The sequence below is a fragment of the Saccopteryx bilineata genome, chromosome 3 (genome assembly GCF_036850765.1).
Source record: "Saccopteryx bilineata isolate mSacBil1 chromosome 3, mSacBil1_pri_phased_curated, whole genome shotgun sequence".
NCBI lineage: Eukaryota > Metazoa > Chordata > Mammalia > Chiroptera > Emballonuridae > Saccopteryx > Saccopteryx bilineata.
The window spans coordinates 210,106,676-210,120,593 of record NC_089492.1 but is presented as its reverse complement, the minus strand read 5'-3'; the positions used below and the strand labels follow the sequence as shown (position 1 = coordinate 210,120,593).

General features: G+C 38.7%; 1 protein-coding gene across 5 annotated transcripts in view; it reads right to left on the bottom strand.

Moving 5' to 3' along the window:
* The window catches only part of KYAT3 (kynurenine aminotransferase 3), a 68,906-nt gene that overhangs the window by 25,402 nt on the left and 29,586 nt on the right, over positions 1-13,918 (bottom strand). For all 5 annotated transcript variants that reach the window (XM_066268718.1, XM_066268720.1, XM_066268719.1 and 2 more), the window contains 5 exons: positions 9,370-9,456; positions 7,768-7,893; positions 7,551-7,671; positions 1,160-1,236; positions 61-150 (listed from right to left, as the gene is read on the bottom strand). In XM_066268718.1, coding sequence (XP_066124815.1) covers positions 61-150; positions 1,160-1,236; positions 7,551-7,671; positions 7,768-7,893; positions 9,370-9,456 — 501 coding nt within the window. The remainder of the gene's footprint in view (positions 1-60; positions 151-1,159; positions 1,237-7,550; positions 7,672-7,767; positions 7,894-9,369; positions 9,457-13,918) is intronic.

Sequence of the window (13,918 nt, the reverse complement as noted above, 5' to 3'; positions counted from 1 at the left end):
CAATTCAAAGACACAACATAAAGACAACATCACCAAAAGACCATGCCTCAAAACGCCTACCTGTAAAGGAGTTGCACAGGTGTAAATGCTATTTTGTTGAACTGTCTGTAAATGTTTTATTAAATGATTAGGACCAATGGACCAGCCAAGCTGGAAAAGGAAAAGATAAAAGCAAATTTCAAAAAATGAATCAAATCGTATGTACCAAATCCAATACAATACATAAGCTTAATGCAATTATTAAATATATTCAATTCTAAAATGTTCACACTGTGAAAGTTCAGTTTTAGAATTATTTCAACTCTTTTTGTGCGTGTAAAAGTTGCCAATTGGAGTCACTAAACTCTGCTCTCAGAAGGTAAACATTACCTGTAATCATTATTATCCTCTTCTAATGATTAATAATTATTATTATCTTGCTGCTTCTGATATTCTGGAGGTCTAAAAAACCATACCAAAGCTTGTCTGAATTATGTATAGATTAACATAACTCTGAATGATGGCCTACGGGATTCTTCCATTATTTGGTTCTACAGGCATCATTAATTCTCCCTGCTTCTGAGCCATGTTTAGGAGAAGTGATGTTCAAAGATAGGTAATTTTCAACTGGATAAACATTTGTGCCCCAGAATGCAGTGGTTAAGTGTACAGAGGAAGCTTGCTTGCATGCCCTGGGCTGAATTTATTAGCAGTGCAACTTTCAGCAAGTTTCTTAACTTCTCTGCACTTTAGTTTTATTGTCTGTGAAATGGAAATAACAGATTGTACCTACTTCATAAGGTGACTATGAGAATAAAAGGAATCAGCACATGTAAAGCACTAAGAACCTGGCACGTAGTGTAAGTGCCAAAATATTACTATTGTTATTTGCTCTACTTTTATATTAATAGGCAGTAATCTGAACATTTTTTGTTAAGAAAAAAGAGTCATTAGTTGGTTACCTACAAAATGAAAAATTACCTATGTTTTCTTACTTTTAACAAAATGATTAGGTCTCAAAATATTTTAAGGCCAATGTGAAAGCTGAATGAGTAAATAACAAGCAATGATTGTTAAGTATAAAAACCTGTGTAAACTAAATATATATGCAATTAAAACACAAAGAAATCTACAAGAAATGAAGTATATGCCTGCTTTTAATCATTTAAATTCATCTCACCTTCCAGCCAGTTACACTGAAAGTCTTTCCAGCACTTCCTATAGTTATTGTTCTCTCCCACATACCTGGAAAAGTGGCTGAACAGGGAAAAAAAAAGTTAAATACTTGCTTTCTAATCAATCTACATTTGGTACAGTCTAAAAACATAAATGTATCATAGTGTAGTCAGTATTTCAATATTTTTTTAAAAAAAGGATAATGTAGTTTTAACTCAAGCATAGTTGAATATGTTATAATGCTTGAAAACAATTGCACCAAAATAATTTTTTTTTTTGTATTTTTCTGAAGTTGGAAATGGGGAGGCAGTCAGACTCACTCCCGCATGCGCCTGACTGGGATCCGCCTGGCATGCCCACCAGGGGGCGTTGCTCTGTTGCGACCAGGGTCATTCTAGTGCCTGAGGCCGAGGCCATAGAGCCATCCTCAGCACCCAGGCCAACTTTGCTCCAATGGAGCCTTGGCTGCGGGAGGGGAAGAGAGGGACAGAGAGGAAGGAGAAGGGAAGGGGTGGAGAAGCAGATAGGCACTTTTCCTGTATGCCCTGGCCGGGAATCGAACCCAGGACTCCTACACACCAGGCCGACACTCTACCACTGAGCCAACCGGCCAGGGCAAGCACCAAAATAATTTTAAGCAGCAAAATTATTTCCAGGGGCAGGAGTGGCGGAGGTGCCAGCAGGAGCACTCACGCAAGCTGTGGCACCCAGCCGTTTGTAGTAGTAGCTGTGTGTTCAGTGTAATCCTTCTGTGGCGTGTCTTGTTTGTGACTTGGCTATTGTTTAGCTCACCTCTATTCTGACCATTTTCTGAGTCTGTTTCTACAGAACCCCTTAAGGCAACGATTCTTAAAATCTGGCCCCTACACCAGAAATATCAATGCACTAGGGAACTACTAATAAAAGCAAAATTCTTGGACTGCATCCCAGACCTACTGAATCAGAAACTGTGGAGGTGGTCCAGCAATTTGTGTATGCCTGTGTGTGTGTGTACATTTTGCTAACAACTTTATTGAGATATAAATTTCACACCATATAATTCACTCATTTAAAGTGTACAATTCAATTGTTTCTAGTATACCCACAGAGTATTGCAACCATCATCAAAATCAATTTTAGAACTTTTTTCACCCCAAAAGCAGCTCCATACATTTTGGATATCACTCCCTAATATCCCTATGGCCAACAGCACTAGTACTTGTGACTGAATGGAGCTTATCTAACACAAGTGTTTCCTCCATAACACAACAGTATTCCTGCACTTAGAAACATTAGATACCACTTTAGTTCCATGCTCAGGGGCCACTTTAAATAGCAAAATCTCCATTGAAAGGACACTTGCTTATGGTCTGACCGAAACAAAAAGGCAGAGTGTTGCCTCGATGACTTCAACTGAGAACATGCATATCAGGTAGATTTTTCACCCCTTTGACTATGTCTGAGAAAGAATCACCGTAACAATTTGGGGATTACAGATGTAGTTTAGTGAGTGGGTGAATTCACAAATACAAGTTTTCATGAATAATGAGAAATGACTAGTGAAGGTTTCCAAGTTGATTGATATCTTTAATAAAATCTTTCATTCATATATTCATCCACTTGTTAAACATTTATTAGCAACGATCAGGCAACAGGGACTAAGCTAGGTCTAGAGGAAACAAAAGATGAGAAAGATAGAGTTCCTATCTTCAAGAAGCAAATGTCTAGTGGGGGTAGGAGACGAGTAAGACAACACTTGTAATATATTATGTGACACTAGAATAGCAATGGGCATGGAGTACTGTGCAAGATAGAAGGTGTCAGGGGTGGCTTTCTGTAGCCAGCAATGCTTGTGCTGAGACTTGGAAGATGTTTGCGAGGCAGGAAAAGGGAAAGAAAGGTAAATCTGGGGCAAAGGGAATGCAGAAAACAAATTCCTGAAGTATAAAATGCAAGAGTTTGTAAATTTTGCTAAAATAGTGGTATATTATTTCTCTGGTAATATTCTGAGAAGGCTATCTAAAACACTGCTTTTTGGATTCCTCAACTAATTTAGTTGTGAAGTTCTTCACATGAAATCCTAAAAACAAGTTTTTTGCTTGTTTTTTAGAGGTACAATAGATGCTCCTGTATTGTTCTAAGAGTGTTAGTACAGACAAAGGGAAAATAAATACCCATTTCTGGGGGGTGTGGGAGAGAGCTAAGTCTTACTAAAACATAAGGTAGCTAAAGAAATTGCCAAAATGAATGTATACATAATTTTGGTCTACCATGAAACACCTGCCAATGTTTATAAAGAAGGAACATTCTAATATTTTATAGAAAGTTCTGAGATAGTTCTAGATGTCCAAAGTATTCCAAAAGAACTTCATGACACATGTACCACTTTCCTATTTGACCAGAGAAAAGTCTAAATTATGCAGAATGTGAAGTATCACTCCCTTTAAAGTAATAATATATATCTCCGAAATCAGAAAGTCCTATTAGTAAGAATATTTAGAAATAAAATCATTAAAATTAAGAATTAACTAATTAACACAATCTTAACATGTTTTCACTGTAAGTTACACATAAAGGAAATTAAAAAGTACTCACGTCAAGCCCTGGCCGGTTGGCTCAGAGGTAGAGCGATGGCCTGGCATGTGGAAATCCCGGGTTCAATTCCCGGCCAGGGCACACAGAAGTGCCCATATGCTTCTCCACCTCACCCCCTCTCCTTTCTCTCTATCTCTCTCTTCCCTTCCTGTAGCCAGGGCTCCACTGGAGCAAAGTTGCTCCGGGTGCTGAGGATGGCTCCATGGCCTCCAAGTCGGGTGCTAGAATGGCTCTGGTTGTAACAGAGCGATGCCCCAGATGGGCAGAGCATCGCCCCCTAGCAGGCTTCCAGGTGGATCCCGGTCTGGTGCATGTGGGAGGCTGTCTCTCTGCCTTCCTGATTCTCACATCAGAAAAAAAAAATACATCAAATATATATAGGTTTCGTACACCAACTATCAAATCTAATTTAGTATTTTATCACAATTTTTAAAATTCATTTTAGAGAGGAGAGAGAAAGGGAGAGAGAGAGACAGAGTGGGAGAGAGAGAGGGGAGAGAGACAGAGAGAGAAGGTGGGGAGGAGCTGGAAGCATCAACTCCCATATGTGCCTTGACCAGGCAAGCCCAGGGTTTCGAACCGGTGACCTCAGCATTTCCAGGTCGACGCTTTATCCACTGCACTAATTTAGTATTTTAAAGAGCTAATTTGTTGATAGCTATTTTATCCATATGAAAGTGGATGTAAGCTAACCAGATAGCTTCTAAAGAACTTTACACTAACTTTCCAAATATCAATGGATTAGTATATAAAAATCAGTGTATTAGTATATCTCTTCTATGAGAGAGGTTCTTTTGTTGACTGAAACATCTTTTTACTAAAACCTGGGACTATCATTTGAATAAATAATTTGAACAAATTCTACTATTTCAGTAAAAAGGCCTCTGAGTAAATTTAAAACCTGGAGATGTGCATGTCCTCTCAGTCTCAGAGTTTTGAGGAGCCACACAAGTTAACGTAAGCAAAAAGGCAGAAAAGATGGCCACAGCACTGAATGTGACTATGATCCTCTAGCAGGGGTCTTCAAAGTTTTTATAAAAACCGCCCACTTTTGCAGTGCTGGTAGACCTGGTCCCTACGCCCACTAGTGGGCGTTCCAGCTTTCATGATGGGCCAATCGCGGCGCTGTTTGGTTGCACGGTAGGGACCAGGTTGACCAGCACTGCAAAAATGGGCGGTTTTTATAAAACTTTGACGACCCCTGCGAGAGGCAAGTAATAATAATAATAATCATCTTTGCAGGTCTAATGATTTATAAACTATGTCCAGTATCAGTAGTTTAGCTTGCCATTATATCTGGAAGGCACTTCTCATTTATGACCCATGATCCTTAAATCAGCCACAGCAGCTATAACAGTTATTCACAGGCGACTTGCTTCAACAGACGTCAGATAAAGATTAGAGGCATGAAGAGCACACCAGGGAAACCTGCCTGTAACATGAAGATGATTCTAATTGCATGATGTGTGGCTAGAGCCTTTTTGTATTATATTAAAGAATTACTATTGCATTCAGCAAATTGATGGAAGAGCCATTTTGCATCTTTTCTATAACAAGGGTCACTGTATTTGATAGAATAAGTTTTCATGCAACCAAATTGCGTTCTCTAATGAAGTAGTAAATTCATTATTTTCTTGTTTTAACTTTATAGGCTGTTATAACACCTAAAAGATTTGACCTAAAAATATGTCATGATATTGCTAGCAAATAATATGATCAGTTACATTGTTACCATGAAGGGCTTATAACATAACATAAGGTTTAAATATAATACAGGTTTAAAAATAATTTCAAGATTATTTAAAGCAATCTTTTGAAAAGAATCTTGCTAAACTGAGTTAACTAAAACTCTGAAGCTTTGAGTCATTCTTGCATAGGCATGAACATATACTTTAGGTTGAACATAAAATTATATTTATTCATTAGATAGATGCCTCTCCCTCTCTGCTTAATCTAAAAATATTAAGTTTTACAAAATAATTTAATGAAATATAATTATTCTATTTAAAATAAATATTTAACTATTTTAAATAAATCAAATAATTTTAAATAAAATTAAATAATAATTTAGTAAAATTTAATCTAAAAAAATCTACCAAAAAATCATTTGTTCATATTGAACTAATTTTCCACCGGAGAATAGTTCAAATGACCCAAGACAGGTGAAGGTGAACTCTGAAACACTCTGACACAGAACCACAGTTTGCCCTGTTAAGGCACCATACTTTGCAAATCTCTGGCCCTTCTTTGTTTATACATTTCTCCTCATAATTTGATGTTGATCATCAGGTCTATAATTTTCACTTGTCTTCAGACACTGAAACTTAGCAAGACTAAAGCATGAGAAGCAGGAATATCCTTGGCTCAATTCTTCTCCAGAGGTCAGCCCCTGGTTTAGGGCCTCACCATTGCTGAGTGGTCCAGGCTGCCTTTCTCAGAATTACACTTGCTTGTTCTCTTCCCACATTCTAATGGTGTCCCCTCTGTACCCTCCAGTTTCTCCCTCTAAATATAATGGTTTATCAACTCCACTGCAAGGGTGTCTGACCTGCTTCAGCGCCTCCTCTGCAGCTGGCTCTTGTCTGTATAAACAAATCCAATCACATAATCAATTCCCTTGTACTCACACTTTTTGCAGTAGTTCTGAAAGTATGCTTACTGGTACCCTCTCTAGTAATCAAATTAATTAAAGAACTTAAAAAATCAACTAAGTTTTTCTGCACAAAATTTTCTTAAGCATTTAAGATAAATGCTGCCACTTATCTGATAGGGAATGCTACCAGTAGCGGAACAAATCAGCATTTAGTAAATGAATATTAATAACAAAATCAGAAAAACTCAGATGTGTTTATTTTAATACCTCTTTGTTATGTCTCTACAACAATTTGTAATGTACCATAAGAATAACTATGACACTGGCAACAACTATTTATATATAAGTTCACTAATTATTTTATTTACTGGTTTTTGCCACAATGATTTTAGTTACTCTTTCCTTAGCTTTTCACACCTCCTATTTATTTATTCAACAATTACTTTCTGATTGTCTACCATGTGCAAGACCATATTCTGGGAACTGAGGATTCAGAGACCAAAACAAACAGAAATCCCTTCCTACTTGCATGTTACAAGTAAAATATATAGATTCTGATATATGCTATGGAGGAAAAAGCAAAACAGGACAGAAAAAAGGCAAAGCAAATGCTGGAAGGAAAGGTGTAACTATGGTCATAAAAACTAACACCTGAATAAAGACGTGGGGGAGGTGAGAGACTGAGCTATGCGTACATCTGCGGGAAAAGTGTTTTCAGGCATAGGAAGGGCAAGTGCAAATAGTGGATACAAATTTGGGCTACCCCAGAAGACACCATGGCCTTTGTGAGGTGGCCCAGTAATAGTTGCAAAATCCTAGGCAAAGGCCAAGCAGCAATGGCATACTGTCCCTGAAATTTCCTCCCAGTGATCCGGGAATTTTGTCAATTTACTCAGCAGAGACAGTTCAGTTCAGGAGCAAAAAAGCTCCTGTGTCTTATGGACCAAGTTATAGCTGGATTCTTGATAAAAAGCCAAGGATACAGGCAGTATTACTTCTCTGTTTTCATAGCTTTATAGTATGATCCAAAATCTCTCCCCTTAAGTTTGTGCTGTTTGTTATTCAATCTGTTCATTAACTCACTCAAGCACCATTTATTCAAATCTCATTTTTAATTTAAGTTTATTATTACAAAGATTATTTTAAAGCTGTTCTGGAGTCCTTTCTAATCAGTTGTTCCACACATGCCCAAACACATTTAGATTTGTGACTCTGTAATAATCAGTACCTATTTTTAGATGCTTATTTCCAGTATATACAAGCCATTCATAAACCTCGTCACTGATGCAGAGTGTGTCATATTTGATGCAAAGGTCAGCAATTACTTGAAGTTCCTCTTTGGTGTACACCTATACATATTAAAGGAAGTGCAGAGCAATTATTATTCAACGTGGGAGAAAATGATGGATTAGAAGACTGTATAAAGAGATCAAAGACTCACTTACTTTGCCAATGGGGTTATGTGGAGTATTTATTATAATAGCTTTGGTTTTGGAATTAAATTTACTTGCCAGTTCTTCGGGATCCAATGTCCAGTCAGAACTAGACCATTTTTTCCCAACAACAGGTTTCTAAACATGAAGAATAAAGATGTGATTTAATTCACTGAACTTGTGTTTGCTGTCTTACAAATAAATAACCTAATAAAGAAAAAAAATTAGAGAAAAATGTGGCAAATATAACAATAAATGACTAACAAAGGAAATAAACAGAAATAACTAAGCTTTAGTTCTGCCTTAAGAGCCTAAGAGGACTTGAGTCTCATGTACATGTCTATTAAACAGAAAAATGAACTCTGTTCAAGTGCCTATATTCCTTCAAAGGAGCCAACTATAACTATGGTTAACAGGTCTCATATTATAAGACTAGAAGATTTTGTGATTCACGTTAGTGTACTGCTTATTTCAATAAGATTTTACAAAAGACAATGACACTATATTATATTTCTAAAGAAAATAGTATAATAAAACAATCACTTCATTCAGAATGCAACAAGCATACTTATCCAGCACCCAGCATTACCCTGCACTGTTAGTCACTGGGGAGCAGTGATATAAAAGTGAATCAGAAACAGCATCATCCCGATACACAAAGGCTGCAGGTATGATCCCAGTCGGGGCACATACAGGAACAGATTGATGTCTCCATTTCTTTCTCTCTCTCCCTTCCTCTCTTGCTAAAATACAAATATTGATCGACTTACAACCTATGTAACTTACGACCGTTCGACTTTACGACCACAATCGCTAGCCACGACTGCTCCGCGTCTGGCAGCGCAAGCATTGCCCAGCTGGGCGTATGACAGTGCAGACCAGCTTCCGGCAACACTACCATCTCCGCGTGCTCCATTTCAACTGTTATCCCAGACTCAGTACAGCAATTTGTGTTTTGTGTCTTGGATATTTTTCATCAAACTCCTCCCAAGATGTCTACCAAGAGGAAATTGTCTTTGCAAATATTAAACCAGTTGTACTGGTAATGCAGTGTTTTACTTAAACCTGACGAATGTAAAAATAAGAAACAAAATGGTGTAGAGATGATACAAATGGTATAAAATGAACAAAGAAAATTATGATATATAATAATGAAAGAAAATTATGATAAAATGTGACTTAAAGATTTTTATTATAACATCATTTCACAGTACTGTACATATAGCCTATTCAACTTCCGACCAAATCATGTTACGACTGGTCCGTCGGGACCAATTGTGGTCGTAAGTCGAGCACTAGCTATAAATCAAAAAAAAAAAAAAAAAAAAAAGAAATGGTCTCTAACCTGGTGGTGCTCAGTCAGCGGGGGAGACACATGACCACAAAAGATAATATAACATACACTGTGGGTGCTAATACAACAGAGACACATGGCAGACACATGATAAAGTAATAAAAGTTCCCCTCTTCATGTTAGTTGTTGACTAACTTCAGTCATAGTAGAGATAGTATAGTAAATCCCAAAATATGATCAAAGTCGAAACTTTATTGGTGACAAAGTAATTGGTATTTTCAAAACGGCTTAAAGTATGTGAATGGTATTGGCAAACTTACTGATCTTAAAGGAATAAATACAGGTATTCCTCCAGCCATTCTCACCATGGGCTCATAGCAGTCATAGAAAGGTTCTATTACTATGACCTAAAATAAAACCAAATAAGAACACAACATATCAATCATTGATTCATTTAACAAATATTGTGTAACTACTATGTGTGAGGCACTAATACTACATGCTGAGATACAGCAGTAAAAAAACCAGGCTTGCCTTTATAGAGTTCACATCCAAGTGGTAGAGACCTTGGGGATGAACTTGTCAGGAGCCTTCATTGGAGTTGTTGATCTGAGTTCTACAGATAGGCTTGCAGTGGGAATCCTTGGAACTGTATGCAAAGTTTTATATGTGCACAGGTAGATTTTTGAGAGGAAAAGGGCCACAGCTCTCATCACATTCTCAAAGGGAAGTTCCAGCCAGAAGCAGTAAGTTTGTTTGAATTTCAAGTTAAGAAATAAAATATCAGATGGTGGCAGAAGCCACACTATAAAGAGAATAATGTAATGCTCTCTGTTGTGGAATACTAATTTATAAGTATTGTCTTGAGAGTAAAGATGTTTCCCTTTTTGTATGTATATATGTATGTATGTATTTATTTATTTAGTGAGAGAAGGGGAGGCAGAGAGAGACTCCTGCATGTGCCCCAACTGGGACCTACCCGACAAGACCACCAAGGGGCGATGCTCTGCCCATCTGGGGCATTGCTCTGGTTGCAACCGGAGCCAATTTTTAGCACCTGATGCAGAGGCTATGGAGCCATACTCAGTGCCCAGGGCCAATTTGCTCTAATCAAGCCATGACTGCAGGAGAGGAGGAGGAGGAGGAGGAGGAGGAGGAGGAGGAGGAGGGGGAGGGGGAGGGGGAGGGGGAGGGGGAGGGGGAGGGGGAGGGGGAGGGGGAGGGGGAGGAGGAGGAGGAGGAGGAGGAGGAGGAGGAGGAGGAGGAGGGAGAGCGCGTGCGCGCAAGAAGCAAAAGGGGGAGGGGAGAAATAGAGAAGCAGATGGGCACCTCTCCGGTGTGCCCTGACTGGGAATCAAATCCGGGACATCCTCATGCCTGCCTGACGCTCTACCACTGAGCCAGCCAACCAGCCAGGGACTCTAATTAAACTTTTTAATTTATTTTTTATTTTTTTAAGTGAGAGGAGGGGAGATAGACTCCCACATGCGTCCCAACCAGGATCCACTCAACAATCCCAGTCTGGGGCTGATGCTTGAATCAACCAAGGTATCCTCAGTGCCTGAGGACAATGCTCGAACCAAATGAGCATCTTTAGAGCCTGGGGGCTGACACTTGAACCAACTGAGCCACTGACTGAAAGAGGGGAAGAGAGAGAGAAGGGGGAGAGAAGCAGATGGTTGCTTCACATGTGTGCCTTGACCAGGAATTGAACCTGGATGTCTGCATGCTAGGCCAATGCTTTATCCACTGAGCCAACTGGCCAGGGCTAAGACATTTCCCTTTTCTCAAAAGCATTCTGAAACAAGAGTGCATGTAGAGAGACCAGGCAGGATGCGATTGTTATTGTCTGATCCCTCATTTCCCCTCCAAGTGATTTGTATCTGCATTTTGTCTTTTTTCCTAGTCCTTGGAATGGGCTCCTGGTCCCTTTGCCCTTGCATGCTCTCCTTCAATCATTCATGGGCTGGTTTTCAGGTCAGTGGGTCAACCAAGCCAGACCGGTCAGTGTCCCTCCCACAATCTGTCAGCCTGGATCTAGCTAGTGTCCTGATTTTTTGCTTTTCTATAAAGAGAGTTTGAACATATAGATAATATATAACCATTATATACAGTTTTTATTTCTACCTTTTTTAAACTTAGCAATATTTCACAAAAATTTCCTATTATTGTAGTTTCGATATTTTTAATTTTTTGTATTTTTCTGAAGTGAGAAGCAGGGAGGCAAAGAGATAGACTCCCACATATGCTTGACCAGGATCCACCTGGCAAGCCCACTAGGGGGTGATGCTCTGCCCTTCTGGGGCTTTGTTGCAACCGGAGCGAATTCTAGCGCCCAAGGTGGAGGCCATAGAACCATCCTCAGTGCCCAGGTGAACTTTGCTCCAATGGAGCCTTTGCTGTGGGAGGGGAAGAGAGAGATAGAAAGAAAGGAGAGGGGGGAAGGGAGGAGAGGTAGATGGGTGCTTCTATGTGCCCTGGTCAGGAATCAAACCCAGGACTTCCACATGCCAGGTCAACGCTCTACCACTGAACCAACCAGCCAAGGCCTTAATATTTTTTTATTTAAAAAAAATATTTGAGAGCCTACTGAATTCTAGAATAAATTTCTTATCATTTGCTTGTATAAATAACAATACCATGTCCACTTGTGGGTATGCATACATTCTCTATTTTTAAATAGTTTGCCAAATAAATTCAGATGATTGCTATTGCTAGATTAAAGGGTATAAACATCTTTTTTTAAAATTTTAATTTAAAAAATTTTTAATTCATTTTAAAAAAGAGAGAGAGAGAGAGAGAGAGAGAGAGAAAGGGGGGAGGAGCAGGGAGCATCAACTCCCATATGTGCCTTGATCCGGTAAACCCAGGGTTTTGAACTGGTGACCTCAGTGTTCCAGGTTGACGCTTTATCCACTGTGCTACCACAGGTCAGGCCGGTATAAACATCTTTATGGTACTTCCTATATATAGCCAAACTGCTTTTGAAAAATCTGGCAACCACAATTTATAATTTCACAAGTCAACAGTAAGTTGTCTCATTTAACTTTTTGTTAAGTTAGATGGTCCCTAATTATTGTTCTAAATTTGCCCTTTTTTACTGTTTGTATTTCCTATGACATAAAATACCTGTTATAAGCCTTTTTCTTTGGAGTCAAAAGAGGCCCTTACATTCTAAAGCCCTTGTGTTTGTACTAGTCATTCAACTCTCATTGTGTACCTGGGCTATGTTAGGTATCAGGTATTGTGAAGGACAAAGAAATGACACGGAAACTGATCTTTCCCTCAAGTGGACTGCAAGTTTTTGATTAGTCTGTGAAATTCTCAGGAACTGAGAGGACCTGTGTTTGTAACCCTGGTGAGAAACACAGCACCTGATATAGAGGGAGAGCTCAGAAAAGGCAACTACATTGGGAGGCGGGGAGGTAGAAGTGACAGAATGTACTTGACACTCTTCATGGTGATTTCTTCACCTTTATGATGGCACTAACTCCCCTTCCTTTTTGGAGAGTACTTATTGATCACCCACTATTTTACAACAATAAGCCAGTTCTTCTGGAGCTCTCATTCTACTGAGGGAGACTTATAATAAACAAGAAAACAAGAAGTAAATTAAATAATTTCAGATAATAATCAATGTTACAAAGGCAATAAAATAGGTCAACATGATAGAAAGTGATGTGTGGATTCAGGATATTAGATAAAGTGATCAGGGAAGAAAGTCTGGAGAAGAGAAGGCCAAGGCTGAGCCTCGGGCACTCAACCAAGAGAAGAAGAGTGCAGGGAAGGAGGAAGCAACAAGGATTACAACATCCAAGAATGAGGCAAAATTTCAACTATGTTATAGGACTAAAGGAGATTTTTTATATGAAAGTATAACTATACTTTCTTAATATGTTCCCTTTAGCTTATTGTCTGGCGTAGTACAGGGAATTTGAGATATAAAACAGTATAACTCAAAGTAATAGTGATTTTTGTTTGTTTGTTTTTGATGAAAACAGTACAGAGAAAGTGCCATGAGAGTTCAAAGAAAGAAATGAACAATATAGATCACGGTGAGTATTTGTTCTTCAGACCTAGCTTAGGCAATGCCTCCCTGGGGCTTTCCAGACCTACACTGGAAGAGTTGATCACTTCTCTTTGTCAGTACCATAACTTACACTTTCTCACCACTGACAATCCTACTGCATTCCTCTTAATTTGTTTACAAGTCTATCTTCTCTACTAGACAGACTCACTTCCATGTGTAAACTGCCTTTTAAAAATCTTTTCTCCCACAGTGCCTAGCATAGATGAGAGCCTTAATAAGTTTTGATTAAATGAAAGAGGTCAGGAAATCCTGAAGGAGGGGTATTGGAATGATAATGGGGAAAAAGGGGTGGAACTAATTGGGCTCAGTGCCAAAGTGGGTCTTATATCACAGGACTGAATAACAGGAAGTCTCAACCTTCTTGTTATACATTCCTTATCCTATGCTGCTAACAATATTGGGCACCAAAGGACAGTGACCAAAATCTCGTTCATTGAGTTTAGATGAAAGGTTATTTTAGCAGTAAAAACTAAGATTAATTTTCCCTATCAATGCTAGCCCCTTCTACCTGTCCTTATCTAAATAAGCTGTAAAAATAAGAATAAAATATGTGCAACAAAATGGATGCATCTCACAGACAAAAGAAAATAAGCCAGATTCAAAAATACATAGTATATTATTCATTAGATAAAGTTAAAGAGCAGGTGATAGGAGACAGAAGGGTGGGTATTTCTGGAAGAATACAAACTAGGAAGGGGCAAAGGTGTGCTGGAAATATATTATACCCTCATCTGGTTTGTGGTTATAAGGAGATATATACACACACATATCTAGATAGG